The sequence below is a fragment of the Chaetodon trifascialis genome, chromosome 6, assembly GCF_039877785.1.
Source record: "Chaetodon trifascialis isolate fChaTrf1 chromosome 6, fChaTrf1.hap1, whole genome shotgun sequence".
NCBI lineage: Eukaryota > Metazoa > Chordata > Actinopteri > Chaetodontiformes > Chaetodontidae > Chaetodon > Chaetodon trifascialis.
This window is the reverse complement of record NC_092061.1, coordinates 15,091,288-15,112,164: the sequence shown is the minus strand read 5'-3', so window position 1 is coordinate 15,112,164 and position 20,877 is coordinate 15,091,288. Positions and strand designations below refer to the sequence as shown.

Genomic DNA, 20,877 nt, shown 5'->3' with positions numbered 1-20,877 from the left:
ACAGACTTCACAAGATAACACTTTTGCCAGCTGTATGTCAGAATTATGATGCGCAATCTTTCAGAGCTGCACTCAGTCCAGAGAGAACATAATTCCAAGATCCAACCAATTCTCTTGATTTTGTACCAAAACGGCAATTTGTTAAGTTTTTCCAGTGCCTTTAAAACTGCAGGATGCACTTTAAACAAACAGTAACCACCAGAGGAAAGTTAGGGATTGATAATTCAGTCACATGCAGCATCGGCAATAGAGTGATGTCATGAGCAGTGTTATCAGATTAACTGCAGACATTTAGAGGGAGACGTTGCAATGAAACAGACTGCTGTAACTCTATTAACGCTAAATCTAGTTTGTAATTTATGTAGGTGGCCCCACACAAACACTCAGATCGTACAAACAGATGGTGGCATCTAGTAAATATGGTAGTCAACACACACACACATAAACACACTTGCCCTCATATTTATTGAGCTCTGCCTCAGGCTACTTCCAGATGGAAAGGCTCTATTAACCACATTACATGCTGCTTAATTGGCTGTGATGAATTCAACAGGAGCAAACATGTGACCACGTCCACTTCCGATTTCATCCCAGCGAGCATGGAAAACGGGAATGATGGCCGAGGAGAAGGGGAGTGGAACAGACAGAGTTGAACAGTTCACCTCCTTTGCATAGCACCGGCTCCAAGTTTCCGGCCTGATGCTGAGAGATGAGGCCAACATTCCTTAACCTTTCTCATCTGTTGACATTGACGGCAAAGTTTTATTTATTTATATATTATCTATCTATCTGTTTGAACATTTCAGAATTTCCAAGGCATCATGATGTAATAAAAACCAAATAAAACTAGCTTTCGTTCAACATATGTCTGTACAGGAAAGCCCGTTGAGCAAAATATCATAAGCCTGCTCTCACCATCTCCACAATGGCTCCCCAGTACATTCCAGTTTTGGGGGATATTCAGGTTGGCCATGGCCAGGGCCACACGACGATCCATAGCCCAGCGAGAGCTCTCCTGGCCCAGGTTGAAGAGGCTGCTCAGCTCCTTGTGATCCGTGGAAGTCAGACAATGTCCATGGATTACCAGGTGCTCTGCCAGGTCCTGAGAATAAAGCAGTCAAGAGTAAGATACAATAACTGATAACTGGTGCACATTGCAAAAGAAAAACAATAAAGTCCACTACAGCTATGCAACCGAAGTGAGATGATTTCACTTGTTCTCTATTCAATGCATGTTTGGAGAATTTAATGACTTGAGGTGAGTGATTCACTATAAACTATTAACTGTGAAATAATGTCATCCTTTTGTGCACACCATGAAGAATCTGTCTACAAACACGCGTTCAGCACATGGGATTGTATTTGAATGTCTTCCCTACCTGAGCATCATCTTGGACATACTCCAATGAAGCTCCGCCCACCCAGGTGAGAGGTGTGGTTTCAGAGCACAGGTAGGCCTGGACAGAGACCATCTCAGCCAGGTTATGACCTGAAGAGGGACACAATGCAGCTAAAGCCAGACCTTACCACAGACAGACTTATACGTATCTCTGTGTGTGAAAAAGAGATGTTATATACAGTATGTATCCTTCATATCTCCAAAACACTAAAATATAGCATCTTAAAGAAGTTTCAAGCATCTTTTACAATAAATTAACTGAAATTGATGCCTGCCGGAGTGTAAAAAAATATCCATAGTCTGTGATGAATGAATGAAAAAAATTCTACACAGTTTGTAGATGACAAGCTAAAAATTCAAAACCACTGGTTTTCATAGCCCAGCTATTGTAGAGAGCGCACACGCCTGCTGGACTGCCTGTTGCCTGTGTCAACCTACACAGAGGCTCAGTAATGTTGACATATTGTTTATGGAGCCGTTTCCCTCCTGAGAGGAAGCTGATAAGATTCTATGTCTTTCCAGACCACTAGTCACAGACTGTGAGTGTGTGCGTGTGTGCGTGTATGTGTGTGTGTGTGTGTGTGTGTGTGTGTGTGTGTGTGTGTGTGTGTGTGTGTGTGTGTGTGTGTGTGTGAAGATTCAAATAGTGATATACTGTTCCTGAGTATATCAGACAGGATTGGAAAACCTGGGATTGTCAGGATACGCAGTGTTATGTCTTTCTTCCAAATAACTTCTCTTGGATTTTCATGTAAAACATAGCAAAAGGCATGAAAACATACATACAATAACACAGTAATACAACACACATCACACAGACATATCCATGCACATACCAGGCACTATAAAGCAGAGCATGACATCACTCTGGGCCCTGGTGACATGGACCAGTGTGGATCCTTCCAAAACAACATAGACCTCTGCATCCTCTGGCACCGAGTCTAAACCCTCCAGCAATGCAAATACCTTCGCCTGGCCCTGAGATAAAGAAAGGTGAGAGAGAAAATAAAGAAAGATACTAGAGGGGAAACAAATATTTCTTTTCCTAGAGGTACAGGCTCATTTTAGAGGAGGACTCTATTCTGATGCATTGTTCTACATTTCTGTAAAGTACACCAAATCCCTTGACAGCATTCCTCCAGAGGGTACAATAAAACATTCCACCTCAATAAAAACAGGAATGTCTAAGCGTCGACTGCAAAGACCTGACCTGATCCCAAAAGGCGAGAACACTTTAGACTTCTGATCTGAGCTAGAACAAGTTGAAATGGGGCAGAACTCTCACACTGATAACTACAGTGATCGGCAGCTTTTACAGAAAAACTCAGATGTGCAGCTCAGATGTGGGTGTGACAGCATGTTAAATATCAGTCCCACTAGAATGTAAATCTTCACTTAAGAGGCCAAGGTTGAGCTGTTCTAGGTCACTGATTTATCTGGGTCTGGGTATCGTTTGAAATGGTTTGATACCAGACCAGATGCAGAGTCTGCATTTTGATACCAGCACCAAAATTATTCTTTTTTTCTTTGATACTTTCTTATTTTTTAGAAAAAGAGGAAAACATACTCAAACGTAGCTGAAGAACATCGCCTCAATCAAGTGGTGTAAAGCTGACACAGTTTTGATTTTGAAAGAAAGAATAGGTTAGCTGAATCTAAGCCTGCTCATAACACTTTTAATAGTCTGGGCTGCACACATATTTCAATGGTAATCAAAATGTACTGGGGTCAACCAGTGATCAACACACGAAAGACGTTTTACACAGAGATCCACTGAGCTATCAAAATCATTATAATCAGGATAAAAAGCCTCACAGTTAATATAAATATATTGTTCTGGCTTCAGACATTTCTGGGCCCATGCTGTTTGTTTCACTGTGCTGTTGTGCTGCAACCATAACTGAGTTTGATGGCAGATCTTTTACAATTTGAATATCACGACAAATCATCCACTTTTATCTTAAGTCTCTCAGAATACATGAAAACTTCCAGTGCCACCAGCCTGCTTTTTCGAGCTGCCGCTTTCCACCAACATCCGAGAAGAAATCTATTGTAGAAGACATCAATTTGTCCACCTACAGTGGCCTCAATAGACCAAAAAGCAATGCAGCCACAAGACATACCGTGTGGGTTATTCTGGGAGACATATCAAACGGCTCGCTGAGGCAGGAGTAAAGGAGACAGGTTGAAAGAAAGTAAATGTAATTTAGAACGCTTAACTTCAAATGCAAAGAACATCACAGATTAGTGTTGGATGGTGTAAGAGTGATGGTTTATTTTAAGCAGTTTCTCTCTCTCGTTTGCTCGGGAGAGTCTATCTATTAGCCTTGCATCACCGGAACAGCTGACCTGATTTCTCACACCATATAACTGAGAGGCTTTTCTCCTTACTCCTCTCGCCGTCTCAGATACACTGTCAGTAATCCTGCCTCCATGTTTCTCCATCTCATCTAATCCCACCTTCAGGTTCACTTAACCATTTCTTTGTCTCCATTCGTTGACAGAAAGAACGTCAGTTCACCTTAGGTTTTATAATGTCTGCACAGCTTCTCCCCTGCCCTCATTAAGACTCCTCACCTCTGTGCGACTGGCCAGATGTTGACAACTAATGACACAGTGGCCACCAGATGAAATACTGGGTGTAACAGTGGGGACTATCAGGCACATGTACGCAGAGGATGAAGCCTGACTTTCCCTCTGGTGAGATTAACATTTTTGAGGTTCAGAGAAATGTCTCATCAACTATTAGATGGACTGCCATGAATTTTGGCATCGACACACATGATGCACCAAGGAGGAATCCTAAAGACTTTGTTGATCCTCTGTCTTTTCTAGTTTCCAATTATCTAGTAAAGTATCAAGAGAGACTGGCACAACATTTTATACAGACATTCATGATCCTCAGATAATGCATTCCAATGGCTTTGGTGATGCATGAATTCTCCTTGTAGCACCTGCAGCAGACTGACATGTGTATCAGTTGCCATGAAAGTTGGTGCAGACATTTATGTCCTCCTTGGGATCATAATAACTGCGATCCCTTAACTTTTCTTCTTGCGCCACCAGCAGGTCAAAATGTATTTTAATGTGTCCAATACTTTGTTTTTGACCTGCGAAAGCTAGTGACATTCCCACCAACATCAGCTGTGCTTTATGTTTAGTCAGTTAGCGAATATTAGCATGCTAACAGACTAAGATGAGTCACATGGTTAGCCTTACTTGCTAAACATCAGCATGTTAGCATCGTCATTTTGAACCTCTTAGCATGTGATGTTAGCATTTTGCTCTGAGGTTCAGAGTAACATTGAGTTCTTCCATGAATGTATTCATTCATGTGTGAGCCTTTATAGAGGACTGAGGAGATGTTTCATTACATGAAGGTGCATCCACATTAAAGGTTCTGTGACCTTTAAATAACCACAAATCGAAGGAAAACAGAGTTAAAAACATGTCAAATTAAAAAGGATTCAATTGACTGAATACAGTGTGAGCAACGCATCCCTGCTTTGATCAGCAGACGAGCGTTAGCTCTCATTACTGTTTGTGTACATTGTTAGATCCCAAATTGAAACCAATGAGACAATATTTGATCATGGTCCTGCCCTGTTTGACTACAGCTTGACCTCACAGACAGCAGATCCTTTCAAATGTTTAACACGAAAGAGACATCACAAATCAAACTGATAGCAAACACGAGTTCCTTTCCAACTCCGAGTATGTGAATTAGAAAAAACACCAATGAATCACACAGTTACTGATTTACTAGTTATATACACAAATGACAGGCTGCTTTTGTCACCGTTGTCCTGATGGATAAGATTATTTTCGTCCTAAGAAACTATGATTCAGTGCTCAAATAATCCAACAGCAAAACCCAGAAATGGTTCATTCAAAGATCAATAAAGTCCCTGTTTGATCGAAGTCCAAAACATCAGTCTCTGTCATCATGGCGCCCTCGTCAACCCTACCGCCAAATCTAAAGTCCTGTTTAAAAAAAATGTACATACAGTAACTTAGGAGAACTTTAAAGTACTGTTTTGATGCATGAACAGAAAACAGTTGTGTCCCTTCAGATTCAGCATTTGATGCATTTTTCGTTAAATAATGGTTTGGCCATGAGCACAAAACCTCTGCCACAGACTTTGGGCTTTTATAAATGAGGCTGCTGATCTCTCACTGCATTCCAAACTCAATTTGCAGAGATTTTCCACACGGATAACGAACTCTTGACATTAATTGGAGGAGCCGGTCTTAAACTTGTCTGTGAACTGGAGCACATACTCACATACAGAGGCACTTTCCTCCTGCTCAGCTCCATCTGCACAGCAGCTGCAGGCAAACAGGGACATTAAACAGACATTTGAGAGGCAAAAATGAAAACTCTCAGTGTAGCCATGCGGCTCCTCATTACTCCTTTGGTTATTTTGGTTATTCAGCCTGCTCCTCTGATCCTGAAGAGATTATCAGACCTTATCTGTGCCAAGCGGAGTCTCTCTGATGAGACAGGATCGTCTTTTGATCTCAAGCATGTGAATAATGATTTTAATGATGATACTTTCTACCATGGTGTATGGCGACAGCACCAAATCTGCCCAAATCTTCAGTGTGTAATCTACTCCTGCATGTGTGCATGTGTGTGCCTACTAAAGTATTGATTGAGTTTCAGGGCTGCAGGATTCAGATCTGTTCTTTATCAGTGGCCACTTCCTAAACTGGACACAACAGCAAGGTCTAAACTTAACAACCTTTTTTTTTTTTTTTTTCCAAGGAACTGCTTCCTGTGAAATCACATTATCTTTCGCATGCACATTTATAGTTATACATTTAATAATAAAATAACAGACCAAATGCTACTGTGAGAGAAGGCGAAGCATAAACAAGCCAAGAGGAGTGTGCAGTTATTCTATATGTGCTAGTTTTATGACAAAAACCGCTCATCACAGCTGACACGTTATTGGATATTTATCATTAAACACAACAGTCTTTTCTTAATGATTCCACTGAATTTAACTCGTACTTTAATGGCGACCTACTTAGCTGCAGAACAAATTTGAGGCTTTTTACTGGGCTGTATCTCCCCAGTCGAACAGGGCTGACATTTTTGCAAACTGTCAATAACATCACAGGAAGCGCACACGTTGATAAACAGCCAATAGAAACGGCTTTATTATTGTACCTACCTTTCAGGAGACCAAACTCCGGCAGAAGAAGCCTGACAGGACGCTTCAATCTAGCAATAGGAAAGCAGAGCGCCTAACTCATCCTCCTCCGGCTGACTGCTCCTTCAGGTGACGGTGTCAGAGCTACAGGTTGAGAGATGGCGTTCAGTCGGTGCAGCTGCTGTCTCCAGCCTGGACCCACTGACAGCATCCTCCTGTGTCAGCGCTGATGCTTTCTGCCTTCCGTCCGACTCAAATGCAAATTCCTCCTCATGGGAGAAAGTTGGCCGTTTCTTTGAGGTTACAGCGACCTCTAATGGAAGGCGATAAAACGAGGCCTACATGTTGAGATCTGCGTTATCGTCGGTGGAAATTCAACACACGGTGAGTTGAGGCGGTTTTTCAAAACGTCTGAACGCAGTTATGATGAGGCATTTTCAATATTACAAAAGATTTATTTTCATCTGCTTATAAAACATTTGTCAAGACCAAATATTAAGAAAACACAAAGCAGACGTTCATGGTGAATCATTCACACATACACACACACCACATTTACAACTGAAAGTGTAATTACAAAACTTCCAGTAAAAGAAATGCTTTACACTCACACACACACTCACACAGATTCTCCATACAGTAAATGCATGTTCTTTGTTTTCAGTCACATCAGGTTAAAACACCAGAGTGAGACCATGGGTTTGGGTTTGTCAGTTTTTTTTAAAACCTGTACCAAAATGTTTCTGTTTGGTGAAGTCTGTGACGTAAAGTTGTGTCAGGAAATTTCTGACTATCTCATGTTTCAAAACGAGGTTTTAGAGTTGTAAAGGCACTCTAACCCAGTCTAAACGCAGTTTTTGTGCCCCTCTGCGAGCCTCAGGTGGCCTGAAGCTGTGGTCTTGAGGCGCTTGCTTCTCCCTGAGCCAAGCCATTAGGCCTGCTGCTGCCAGAGCACGGCACCTCCTTCCTGGGAAGGGAGGAGGCGAACATTGTATCCAACATGCCCAGCACCTCCAGGAGGTCCTGCTGGTAGTCGATCTCTCTCCCCAGCAGCTCCTGCAGACGCAACAGCTGACGGTCCACGACTGGTGACTGGCCGATCACTGACTGATAAATGTCCAGGATCATGTCAGCCGCTGTTACGAGGACAGGAGCAAACCTGGGGTCAACCACGTTCCTGGGGGAGAAAGAGAAAGAGGTTTAAGTACTCATGTAGCCAAATATACCTGCATGATTTGATGTACAGGCTAACACAGCGTGTCTATGTTTGGTAAAGTCTACTTGCACGCTGCATCTTACCCTATGAGGAAGTTGAGTAACCGAGAGAGCCCCTGCTCATCTCTTCCTGCCAGAGCGTTCTTCAACGTTCCTCTTCGATCCAGCTCCTTTATAACAGCAACTGTGACCTCTGGCTTCCTCAGTCTTATCCATGTCTACAAATAACACGCAACATACTTGCATATTTTGAAATGTTCATTTGTGCATGAGGCAACAGTAATATAGCATGTGTCACTGCTTTACATTGAACTTTAAAACTAGAGAGAACCTCTTGAAAATGATGTTTCATTAAGCTTGTTGCTAAGGGTATAAATACATGCAATGTATACCTCCAGAGCTGTATCCAGAGCCTTTGAAACATTAAATTTCTTGAGCTGCTTGTCGTATTTGGCCAAATGCTGTTTCACTGGCTTACTGACGAGATAATCATCCTGGAAAAAAGAAGAACCAAGAAAGTCAGTATCAATCGTGAGAAAGAAAAAAAGGCCTTGTATAATATCAGAAATAAAGGTATTAGTCAGTTTGACCTTGTATTCTGCAGTGTCTCTTAGGGAATGATCACTCGACAGACCACATCATGTCTCAGACTGTTGACCTCAGCTACTTCGTGTCACTAAATGTAGACTTACCTGTTTAGGGACGTAGTTCTTCCCCTTCACAAAAACACGATATGATGGTCGTCGCCTCTGTTGGCCAGAGATTTCCTTCGGCTCTTCAAGGCTTTTCCTGTGTTTGAGACTCAGGATTCCGTTTGTCATACCCACGACAATGGACTCATCCTCCGGCTGAGGAGAAAAACATATTTATAGTTTTATTGTCAAGAATTCAGACTCTCTTTTGTCTCATATTTCTTTGAAGAGCTGTGAGCAGGCCCATTTAGTGCTGCGCCACGACTGATACAACAAAGACTGTGGTGGTGACTGAAAGGCAAAATCCAAAAGTGCTGAAAGCCCAAAGTAAAAAGGTCTTCTAAGTTCACTTTCTCAGGCAGCATATTGTGTTCTGAAACCACACTCCCTCATGCCAACACTAAGAGGAGAGGAAGTATCATTTCATCTTGTTTCCATTGAAATCTCGGCCAATGCCAGACATTTCTGTTGGCTCCTGCAGAAACAATCTGTCACTTTGCAGTGTCGGAGCCTGTGACAGGAGCTAATTTTCATCTGTTTTTTTTCCCATTTTTATAGGCCACAGTCAGAAAAATACAGTGTTTCCATCTTGGTTGACTATACTTAACTCGCATCTAATTATCATACATTTAGATTCACAGATTTGAATGCACCTTTCTACAATTAATCCACCTTTACACGTGTGAAAAGAAAATCAACACATGATGAAAGGTTGGACTTAATTTCTTACAGCCAAACCCAGACTGAGGATGGAGGCAGCGTAGTCAAAGTTGTGGACCACTTTGTAGTTGGTTGTGCTGTACACCTTCACATGTCTGAAAGACAAACAGGCTCTGCATTAGACAACATTCATACAACAGTTACTTAGAAGTATGCAACAGCCATGGAAGATGAAGTGGCCTCTCATTTCCACAGTTTAGAGCATTTTTCTTTGTCTGCTATGTCAGACATACTGTCCATACATCTGTCCCCACACCTGTCCAGAGACCCTGACAGCAGTCTCTGCCCATTGCTGCCGAGACACAAACAGGTGACCGTTTTGTGATGGTTCCTCAATGACACCAGAGGCTGCCCTCCTTTCAGCAGATCCCACACTTTCACATAGCGTCCACCTAAACAAAGAAATGATAGACAGAATATTTTCAATGCCCTGCACAAATATCACTAAATATAATGTATCTGAGTGCAGTTCATTCCATTTAATTTTTCATTCCACGTTTCCTACTTGTGTTCTGTCCTGCACACCAACCTGTTTCAACCTGAACAAGGCTGAGGGACACTGCAACGAATTCATTTTCTGTATGCACTGGCTGAACGTTATAATTATACTGCTGCCTACCTGCAGAGACGAGGAGTCCCTCAGAAGGATAGAGGAGCAGACTCTCCACTGGCTGGCCGTGGTCCATGGTCATCACGCTCTTATCCGCTCTGGCATCGAACAGCTTCAGTGTGTGGTCATAAGAGCCTAGGGGGAAAAAAGAAAACAAAACAGCAACATTAATTATTAGTCACATGAAAGCAGACCAAACTCCTTCATCGTGGTGCTCACTCTTCCATCTGCTATGGCACTCTGTCCAACAACTCAAGAGTAGAATCTGGAGTGTGATTACTCTCTCACTCTCTCTCTTTTTTTTTGCCGCTGTTACTACTGACTTTGCATATTAAGTCTTCAATTATTCTAGGTATGCATTACGTTTTAAAACGAGACTGTTGTTACTCTTCCTGCAGCATATAGTGTATGAAACATGATACTCGTACAACACCATAAACACCATAAACCTGGTGGGAAATAAAAGACCGGTCAAAAGCCAAATGTTGGTAGATTTTTGTTTATCCTTTCCGTTTAATCTAAAAACCACTGTGACAGATGACGTATTTCAAACAGTGGTTATTTACAGTACTTTTTTTAATATTATTAAAAAAAGTCTAGTGGCTACAAAGTGTCCAAAGATCTAAATAATTCTCGATGGATGCACCAAACACTGATGCTGATGGGCTACAACCTTAATTTCCTGTCTTCCCTTTAACTTTTCTTTATACCATCTTTTGAAATGCTGCTTCCGTCTCACCAGTAATGAATAGATCTCTGTTGAGTTTGCTCGTGACACCACAGCGAATATAATCGGTGTGTTCTTGATAGGTGTTGAGCTCAGTGGCATTTGGAATGTCCCAAAGTCGGCAGGTGTAGTCATCCGACCCTGTGAGGATCTGGTAACGGTCCGAGGTGAAGTCTGTTAGGTGGACAGCCCTGAGCAGAAACAAAATGAGAGACTAAATTTATATCAGTTCCCTCTCACGACCAGACATCTAGAGGGCAGTAAGACAGTTCACATGTTGTCAGAATCCTTGAGATCATCATCAAATTCAGTCGATGGATCACTCAAGAAATCATCATTCAACAATTTTTTTACTCCACTAGAAATCCAGAAGACACAATCAGCTCGTCAAAGCCTCCGGCATCCCTGAACTGTCAGGGGCTGGCACTACTCTCTGACTGAAGATGGAGAAATTCAAATTCTATGCTGTAGGAACTGGGCTGTTGAAAAGTACAGCAAATACGCTCAATATAATTGTTGTATTTGATTACCATGAGAATATATTATGATGCACGCTATATGAAGACATAGCATGCTCTTGAAATCAAGCCTGTTCTCTAAAACTCAGTCTGTAGTCTATGACAGAACATCCAAAACATTATGAGACAGTGACACATGAGATACCTACTTGGTGTGACCTTTGAACATCCTGAGTGCCACCTTGCCGCTGACATCAAACAGCCGGACCACAGAGTCCTCACATCCCGCCACGAGCAGCTGACCGTCTGACCTGAACCTCCCACTGTACGCAGTGTCCTTAAACCGTGTAAATGTCTTCACAGGCTCATGGGAGTACGGGCCATAAATGTGGATCTGCAGAAGAACCAGTGTTAGAATGATAACAAGTCTGACATGCTGCATGTTAAGTACTTGATTATTCAGAGGCCTGAGTGGAAACATAATTTCTTTATGAGGCGTTAATCTGAATAAAAACAACTAAGCTAAATTAAAAGAAGAGAAGCCAACACACTCTTGTGAATGCTGTCACAGCAAAGTTGTGTGGAGCCACTGGGGAGAAGTCTATGTTTGTGACCGCTCCGAACTCTTTTATCTGGACCGGAGCCTGTGCGGATGGGACACAGAGATGCATTGTTAAGGATGAGAAACACATTAGGTTTCACTACAATTGATCACGATGTTATTAAGACAATATACAGTCGAAGAGACTCACCTTATAGTTTTTCCAGTACAGTGTGTCTTGTGTGACTTTCTCTCCAAGTTTAGGATAGACTTGGATTTTTGTAGGTTTAAATGAAGCCATTTCTCTGCTGATCACAAAATACTCTGTCTGGCATGGTACACAAAATAAAATAAGAACATGGACATTAAAATATAGTAAAAGATATGACACCTGGGTTAATCAAACTTTTATGCCCCACAGACCTGTTAGTAGGTGCAATGCTCAAACAAACAGAAATGTATTTTAAGTTTCAATTTAGATGTAAAAGTTATAAGTCAAGCGGAATCTGTATAAAAAAGATGCATAAAACATCTAGAATACTGTCATTTGATGGATTGGTGGAGGCACGAAAGCGGAGTGTGATGATAATTTCACGCAGTGTAAACATGATGTAGCTTCACCACTGAGCTGGAACAAACCGATACAGACTATGACAGTCAGACTAAGTAATTTCAGCAACTTTAAAACTATTTAAAGGTCAACGTGGTAAACTGACGGTAAGATGTTAATTCGCCTTTATTGTCTTGATCCACAAGAGCACAACCGGCAAAAAGCAGACATCAAATTCAACAACATGAAATGAAGAGAAACGGAGTTCACGTTTTTGTTTTATCAAACAGCACCACAACCCACCAAACTCGTGAAGGCTAAGCTAACCAGTTCAGTATTCGGGACAGTTGAGTTCTGCAGTAAGACTTACGACTGTGCGACTAAGAGCTGAAAACGTTTTGAAATGTCTATCTTTACAGTGAATCCTTTCCTGATAGCTAAAAGCACAGATAATGAGAATGGCTTGGAAACAAAACTAGCTCAACCTGATAGCTGATACCTGAACCAACGTGTTCAGTACTTAGAGCAGAAGTTAGTTACCGTTAGCGTACTGCGCTTTAGCCGGCTAGCATTTTCTACTAAACTGCATTTCTGATGATTCTCACCTATGAACGAAAGGTCCAGGAGTGCAGGAGAGTTATTTTTTAAGTATGACGTACGGAAATTAGACGATACCGATATTGGTTGTCCACGTAAACCAAAAGTTTCTCATTTTAAATGGTTATCACGTTGCCTCTCGGTGCACTGGAGGACGCCATGATGACAAATGTGACGACTTCCGTTGTGGATGTCATATCTTTATTGTTCACTCAAGGGATGCACAACTTACACTTTAACCTCAAACACTTTCTATTTTCATTTATCGAATAATTTAATATAAATATAAATATTTAATATTTTATACTACTTACGGTGGCCTGACACTTATACTTTTTCAAACCTTACAAAATAATTATCTTAATTAATCTTTCAAATCAAATCTTCCTATTCGGTGAAATCTGACAGGTGTTTTGTACTGATTTGACCAGTTTTCGTTAATTAATGTTTTAACTTTTATTACAGATCTTTTAAGCTGATGTTAGAGATATATATGAAGGTTCAACTAGAAAAATTCATGAGAATCTTCACAGACATAAAAATGAAAATTACTTTGTATTAAAAAAATTAGTTAATTACTTTCCAATCAGTTTTGGAAAGCGGGTTATTCTGGGCGTAATCTCTGCGACTACAAAAATGTGACTGGTCGGATTTAACAACATAACACACTAGAAATCAATGTGTGAATGACACTAAATTACGAGGGTGAGTTTAGAAAAATACTTCCGGCATGTTTTCGATCTGAATACGTCACTTCCGATCTTCCCTCCTTTCTCCGAGCCTCTGTCGACTGTGTGGCCCGCGTGTTTACACACTCCCAGGTCAGTTCATGTCTCTGCAGCCTTTTAAGCTATCGCAGGTTCATATCATTTTCACTTTGTAAAGAAGGAACAGTTCCCCGTGTCACACGGCACGTAAAAGTGTAAGGGAAAAGGCCAATTGTACTTGAACGTTAGAGAGGCTAAAGAGGCCTAAGCTAGCTGTTTAGCTTGGCTAACTGTCATAGCACCCCGTAAAAAAGTAAGATTCGCAGACTTACAGGCTGAAAGATCAAGCATGACCCCACAGAACAAACTCTGGTTGAGGCACACTCGGAAACTTGCGCTTTTTAGTTAGCAGCTACCTGATTTCTCTTTGAGTAACGTTGCGAGCCTAACTTTGGCACTAAGTTTAGCTGACAACCTCTGTCTGGTTCATGCAGAGCTTGAGTCGAGACTAAAAAGTGTGCAGCTATTTTGGGGCTTCTGGCAGCTGTGCATTCTTGTTAGTTTGCTGTGCCAAAAGGCAAAACGACGGGGGGAATTTGGGGGAGTTCTAGGTTTGGCAATACTTTGAAATTACAACCCCTGTGCTTCCAGTGAACTGCTGAAATCACACATTAGAAGCTTACAGCTTCATCAATTGTCCAGTTGTTAGTCATGAAATGTAAATTTCTAAGCTATTTTGAATATGTGTGTATCACTTAGTTCTCATAGCAAGTTCAAACTATTAGTGTTCTATGACATTTGTGGAATGACTGCTGGTGCTTTCATATGCCTTCTAAGTCTGTGTGAAATGAGGTTTTTTTTTCCCCAAATGACTGAGATTTGTGTGCAAATATTAAATTTGATCATGTCCATGTGCTGTGTCTTGGTCAGATGAAGGAGTCGATAATGAACCAGGAGAAGCTCGCCAAACTGCAGGCGCAAGTCCGCATAGGCGGCAAGGTGAGTTGGAGCACCTACGGCCATGTGACTTAAAGAAAATGTTTTTCTCCTGTCCTGTCATTGGGTTATGACTTCATATATCCTCATTCATTGTGGTGCTCTTAGGGGTCAGCCCGCAGAAAGAAGAAGGTGGTGCACAGAACAGCTACAGCAGATGACAAGAAGCTGCAGTTCTCCCTCAAGAAACTGGGAGTCAACAACATCTCTGGCATTGAGGAGGTACAGCAAAACATACAAGCATGAGTGGACAGACAGGTCTTCATGACGCTGATGCTCTTAATTCGTGGTTCCCCAGTTAATACAAGAGTAGTAAACATAACGTGATAGAAGAGGCCAAATTTGACAGAAATTGGACTGGAAAAATAATCAGATTCTCATCAATTGAAGTCTCTTACAGGCCATGAATTATACCACACCCAGGCCAGTGCCATGAATATCCTGGGGTGTGACTGTAATAGGGATCGACCAATTTTCGGCCTGGCCGATAATATCGGCCGATATTCTGCATTTTTTCGATGATCGGCATCAGCTGTTTTTTCCACCGATAACAGATAAAATTAATTCATGTATTTTAAAACACGCTCCTTTGGCTCTGATACAGCCGTCTCTCCGCCCGAAGTCACCACTCTTGGCTGTGTAACAATGTCCCGCCCACAGCCCTCACTGATTGGCCACGTGGCACAAGCGAGTAAGTGACAGCCAATCAACACTGAAGCCTTTACATACATTGCCACAAACAAGGAGAAGCAGACAACTGCTCCGGTTGTCCAGCAGAGATAAGGTGACAGAGTCAGTCGAAGTTACAATAAAAACCCTCTATGATTTTGAGTTTTAAAAACACCACAACCTTATGATTATTTTCAGTGATAACATGCAGAGTTGAAATTTCACCGACCTACTTGTCTAATCACATCAAGCATACAACTTTTCAAGATAAATAGTGTCACACACACAAAAAAAAAAAAGCAACCAAGTGAACAAGACCTGAAGCTCCTTACTTAACAATAATAAAAAAAAGACATAACGACATACCAGTAGGTAGACTGTAGCAAGTATAAGGGAGGAAAACCTGCTGAATTCCGCTGTTTGGCTCTGGAGATGAAACAGTTTACAACTTCAACAAGGCGTATTTCATGATGACCCATTGCTACGTTATACCTGCCGCAACCGCTTTATAGCTGTGGCCAGACACACAATAATAATGTAGGCCCTTTCGGTTACCATTACTTCGTGGGAATAATAAATCTCCTAACGTGTCTCAGCCTGTGGGGCGGCTCCTGGTTTATCAATAAACAACACTGGAGGTGATTATAGCAGATAAGTTTAACAGTACTACACCCTAACTTGTCCTTGTTTGTTTACAGTCGCCTCTCCCTCAGCGCTCACGCTCTCACTACACTGTGATGCAGCAACGTAACTGCTGGTGTTAAATGATCGTCTTTTTGCCTGTCACTCGTAAAATCCAGGGATATGAGCCAGGCAGAGAGCACACGTCGAGGAGATTATTCTCAGCGTGTTTTATTTTCAATCAAAAAATTTACCGTCGCGTCTACAACTCACGTGTGTAACGAAGCCTTTATTGTTTGCATTTACAGTTGCGAAGTGCCTTATTCTTATTTATGTAATACGTCATATAGAATAAGCACAAGAGTTTACATCTAGTCTACTGTTCTGAGATTCAGAGTATACCTTTATTACTCTAAATATATATTAATAAATAAGGAACTATATGTGAAAAACTCTGGGAACCCCTGAAAGTTTAATCTTTATGTACTCATTATGCTGTTTTATGTAAAAATTTAATCTGAAAAATAACTACTAAAGCTATCAAATGTAGTGAGCCAAGGCTCCTGCCACCCTCTTTATTGGTTTGCTCTTCATCATTAAGGGAAAGGGAAAGGAATCATTAATCATCACTTTTTGTTTTAAAATAATTAAACTTAAAGGCATTTCAATTAAGATTTTGTGTTTGTGTTATTTTACAAAAAGTTAAGATCTTTTTTTTCCAGTGTACACAAAACAAACAGTATACTGTATTCATTCTAGTCCCAGGTGTGTTAATCTACATTTTGACACCAAAATTTTCTTTTTTACTGCAAACGAATATCAGTTCTAAATATCAGCTGTCGGTTTTGCTTGATTATCAATAATCGGTATTGGCCCTGAAAAATCCATATCGGTCGATCGCTAGACTGTAATGCCCCGTCTACCACTTGGCCGATGTGGCATGCCCTGTTTTGAATTGGCCACGGTGCCCTTAAAAGAAAGTTGCAGATCTCCTCATTCAAAACTGCGACGCATCAAATAAATGAACTTATGTTTTCTGTTGTCTCTGTCGTCACTCTGGACACCAGCATTATTTGGTAAACATTACCAGCTCACATGTTAGCTGACAACGTTTAACAATAAACACTGTATGACAGTGAGTGTTGATACATGTGTGTTTTAAAGTTTACAAGCATATTGCTGCATCGTGCTAGCTAACCACAAATGTACATAGTTTATAAGTTGCTGTGGGATCTGACTGCCACTTATCTGTATACAACATTCAGTAATCAGTTTCATAGTAATGTTGATTGATATGTGTCCTGCATTATTATCTGAAAGCACCCTATCTTTTCTCTGATGCTACATGGGGAATTAACCGGTTTGAGTTGGCATTTGCTTCAGCATGTATCTGATACACCATCCAGCAGATATTGTAGTGAGAAATCTTAATTTTTGACAGGGTTTGCCTCTCATTCCCATGGTCGTCTCCCACTAAAATAGTGCAGTTAACTGACAAAGGCTGATAGGGAGTTGAGATGACATAATTGGAAATCTGTTAAGTTTGCAGTTTATGGATTATATTGATAGGAAGACATTCAAGATATGACGCCTTTTATCTTGTGAAAAATGTGTTTCTGTGGACGCACAATGTGATATTTCTTAAAGGGAGCTTGGTGTCATATTTTTCCTGGATAGTGTAGAAAGCTTCCATTTAATTCAAATGCTGTATCTATATTTTTTTAAGGTTTTTGCTAAAGAATTATTAGGTTGTCAGACATCCATTGCCTGCAGTTAGTTATCGGTGTTTGCAGTCTAATAATGAGTGTTTGCATTCATTACTGATGGTGGCTGATCAGACTAATTATCAGCTAGCTGTGCTCAGTTTCAAACAGCAAAATGCAGTAAATAGTTGCCCTTTGTGTGTGTATTTGAATATTATTAGTTTCGTAAACATGATGTGCTTGATGTATTAATGATTCCTGATGAAACTTGACAGCTCAGCATTCTCGTTGCCCTTTTAAGCTTCCCTTTTATCAAGTAACATTAACAATTACTCAACCAAAAGCAACTAATATTTCTCCATATAATACAACCTCCTCTTTCTGTCCACTGCTGTGTGTCTGTGGTGTATCTAGTGACGAGAAGAGAAGTTTCTCATCAGTGTGACTTAAAATAGCTGTATGGGTGTTGAAACTTGTTCAGATGAATTTTGGTTACCCTCAGCCCATTTATAGATTATTTTATCACTCACTACGTTTACATGCAGTCAAGTTACCCTTTCATAACCGGAATATCAGCAATAACCCGGTTGCGCACGGCAATGTAAACACCAATAACCCTTTTGAAAAACCGGAATATGACCCCTGGGTTACTCCTTTTCTAACCCGAATATTTGGTCATGTACGCCTATCGGAATATCCCCATCAAACAGAACATTAATTTGTGTTCTGCGCATGTTCTATTCACAAGGAATCTTGGTCTTTTGAGTGCAGGTAACATGGATATGGACGACACAGCTCCGGCTCCATTTCCTATTTCTTCATGTTCTTGCCTTCCATGAATGAGGAAAGCGAGACAGAATAGTGTCAAGTACTGGTGGTGGGTCAGCGCCAGCACCAAAGCGCAAACGAAGGCAACTGCTACCGGCCCCAGGCTGTTCATTATCCGCCGTGCTGCTGCTGTTGTTGTTTTTGAAATGACATGCACTGCGTCATGACGTTCTCCGTGCGTCGACACCCAGTCTCTGTGTCGCTTTTTTGATCGGGATATCCCAGTTGATTACGCCTGTTTGCTCACGCATGTAAACAGGTTATTCCGGATGTTTCAGAAACCGGAATATTGACCATAACCTGAATATTGACTGCATGTAAACGTAGTGAATGAAAGATAACAGTAAGAATTAATGAGTTGTTTGCTATTGCTCCATTGGTTTTAGCTGCAATTCCCCAATGAATTTGTATTCCAAGTGGCCTTGCCCTAAAAATGACTTAATTTCAGGCCTAGCTGAACGGCTAACTGAGCTATGTACCTAACAGCAACAACAGTCAGCAACAATTCGTGGTTTGTTTAGCAACAAGTAAAGCTATCTGTCCATCGGGAAACCTAATAAATCAACAAGAGTTGAGGCAGAGCAGCCAGAGGGCGTGAGACGGAAACCCAGAAAACATTTTCACCATAAAATATGAAAGTTGGTGGTGTGTGATGTAGGACCATAAAGACCATAAATCGTATAAGCAATCTGTTTTTGAAAAGGGTGTGTGTCACGAATGGAGAAGTCTTCCCAGCTGTTCAGTTGTCTGGTTTGACACTGACCTCAAACTCCCTCCCATTTGTGTTCTTCTGCAGGTGAACATGTTCACAAACCAGGGGACAGTGATCCACTTCAATAATCCTAAGGTTCAGGCCTCCTTGGCTGCCAACACCTTCACAATCACAGGGCACGCTGAGAACAAGCAGCTCACAGAGATGCTCCCAGGAATCCTAAACCAGCTGGGAGCCGACAGTCTTACCAGCCTCAGGAGATTAGCTGAGACTTTGCCCAAACCAGGTACCCGCTACTTTTTTTATACTCATCTGTTTGCACATATACGTAGGTTTTGTTTTTTGTTTTTTTGGTTGGCAATCAACAATATGCTGTTTGTTCTTCTTCCCTTTTGTAGCTGGAGACAACAAGGCCCCCATGGTTGCTGCTGAAGAGGAGGATGATGAAGTTCCAGGTGAGCAAATTTACACATCCCCTTTTGTAAAACAAGGTTGATTAATTCTGTATAGTACTGTAGCATTAACAGAACCACATTATGAACAGTCCTATAGTATGGGTCATACATGATTTTGTTCGGTCTAATACGTTTGGTCTTACTGTATCTGGATGTGTATGTAGGAATAAGATCCTCTGTCAATGACAGAATGGATTCATTCAGAGAGCTATTAGTTTTGCTTATATTCAGATTTAGTAATGAAGTTTTATTTGTATATTAAATAAATCTTATCCTTATTGAGACATTTTCTTACCTTTGTTACTGTTCCCTCCCTGTCCTGTTTTCAGATCTTGTTGAAAACTTTGACGAGGCTTCAAAGGACGAGGCAAACTAACAAACCAAGGCTCCTCTTGACGGGCTGCACTTTGACACAGCAGCATTTTGTAATTACACATCTGTTATTGCTCTGTGGCTCCCCCCGATAATTGCTTTTTAATCGTAACCTTGACAATTGGACAGACAAGTAAAATTGACTTTTTATGGTAAGTGCTACCCAACCTTTTGCCTGATTTGCCTCGTTCTGCAGTACAAGTGAAGTTATTTAATTCAGTGGAATGTGCAAACCTTCATCTTTCTCACACCGTCTCTCCTGCATTGTGATTCCCACTCATCAAAAATGTATTGGTGGAATTAATCATGTAATAAAGATTACATTGAAATTTCTCTGTTTAATTTTGTTGGTTTTATTAATATTCAAACTCATGATGTAGACAGCAGTGTTGAAATGTGTTTCTTCCATAAACCAAAGGCTGAAAAACATGGCAGAAAACATCCAGTGTGTTCTCGTATAGCAGAGCGGTCTGCTTCAGACACAGGCCGGTGCTGCTCCTTGTAGCTTTTCTGTAAATCACTGAAGCTCTGGTGGGAACATCAGCAACATATTAAGTTTTCAAAAGCTTACAACGTGTCCATAAAGAGTTGTAACATCAGCACTAAGGTGACCCCACATCTGGCATTACACATGAGGGAGGGTCGCCCATTGGTGCCCCTGAATATTGGCTGGCAGTATATTTGTGATGCTCATTATGGTGCCAATCCAGCTACGCTAGGGGAGTAATACATTCAGCTGTACCACGTGGGTTCCATGCAGGAAAGGGTCCAAAAAGATTTTTGGAATTAGGAGCACACAATACGTCACACACAGTAATATTCACATCTCTGTGCACAGTCTAAGCCTTTAATTAAATGACTTTGTAGGGTGGATGTTGAAACTGTCCTCGGCAGCCTTGATGGGTTTGTTTCATTATTTGTGTGACCTCAGATCAGACACAGTGCTGAACATAAGTGAAAATGACTTCACTGAATGCACCAAAATAGCTGGGATTTTGTGGCTTTGGCCACATTCAGTCATCTGACTAAAATGAGATTGAGTGGCTCAATCTTTGAATTTCTTCACAGTTGAAAATGTTTGATGTGAATGAGAATAAATGTGAACAAATGCACTTCACAGCTACATTGAAACCTGCATAGATACTG

The 20,877-nt window shown here is 41.1% G+C and overlaps 3 protein-coding genes across 7 annotated transcripts in view; 1 reads left to right on the top strand and 2 right to left on the bottom strand.

The window, feature by feature from the left end:
- The window catches only part of LOC139332332 (rho guanine nucleotide exchange factor 28-like), a 38,642-nt gene extending 31,865 nt beyond the window's left edge, over nt 1-6,777 (bottom strand). For all 3 annotated transcript variants that reach the window (XM_070964198.1, XM_070964199.1, XM_070964201.1), the window contains exons 1-5: nt 6,580-6,777; nt 5,685-5,728; nt 2,236-2,377; nt 1,380-1,489; nt 916-1,102 (exon numbers count right to left, since the gene is read on the bottom strand). In XM_070964198.1, the coding sequence (XP_070820299.1) occupies nt 916-1,102; nt 1,380-1,489; nt 2,236-2,377; nt 5,685-5,717 (472 nt within the window). In that variant the 5' untranslated portion in view covers nt 5,718-5,728; nt 6,580-6,777. The remainder of the gene's footprint in view (nt 1-915; nt 1,103-1,379; nt 1,490-2,235; nt 2,378-5,684; nt 5,729-6,579) is intronic.
- A 219-nt stretch (nt 6,778-6,996) lies between these two features.
- Nucleotides 6,997-12,851, bottom strand: utp15 (UTP15 small subunit processome component). Of its 3 annotated transcripts, none has more exons than XM_070964204.1 (12): nt 12,677-12,851; nt 11,733-11,849; nt 11,532-11,624; nt 11,190-11,374; nt 10,535-10,713; nt 9,805-9,930; nt 9,442-9,577; nt 9,196-9,280; nt 8,466-8,621; nt 8,166-8,267; nt 7,858-7,991; nt 6,997-7,735 (listed from the first exon to the last, which is right to left on the bottom strand). In XM_070964204.1, exons 2-12 carry the CDS (start codon nt 11,820-11,822, stop codon nt 7,435-7,437), a joined length of 1,587 nt encoding a protein of 528 aa, XP_070820305.1. In that variant the 5' UTR covers nt 11,823-11,849; nt 12,677-12,851; the 3' UTR covers nt 6,997-7,434. The 3 variants fall into 3 exon arrangements, with proteins under 3 accessions (XP_070820305.1, XP_070820306.1, XP_070820307.1); XM_070964205.1 differs by having other exon boundaries at nt 12,747-12,830; XM_070964206.1 differs by having other exon boundaries at nt 12,571-12,684.
- Nucleotides 12,852-13,426: 575 nt separating this feature from the next.
- On the top strand, nt 13,427-20,064 carry LOC139332473 (transcription factor BTF3-like). Its single transcript, XM_070964445.1, has 6 exons — nt 13,427-13,489; nt 14,306-14,374; nt 14,480-14,593; nt 18,989-19,190; nt 19,303-19,359; nt 19,689-20,064. Exons 2-6 carry the CDS (start codon nt 14,306-14,308, stop codon nt 19,733-19,735), a joined length of 489 nt encoding a protein of 162 aa, XP_070820546.1. The 5' UTR covers nt 13,427-13,489; the 3' UTR covers nt 19,736-20,064.
- Nucleotides 20,065-20,877: the final 813 nt, after the last annotated feature.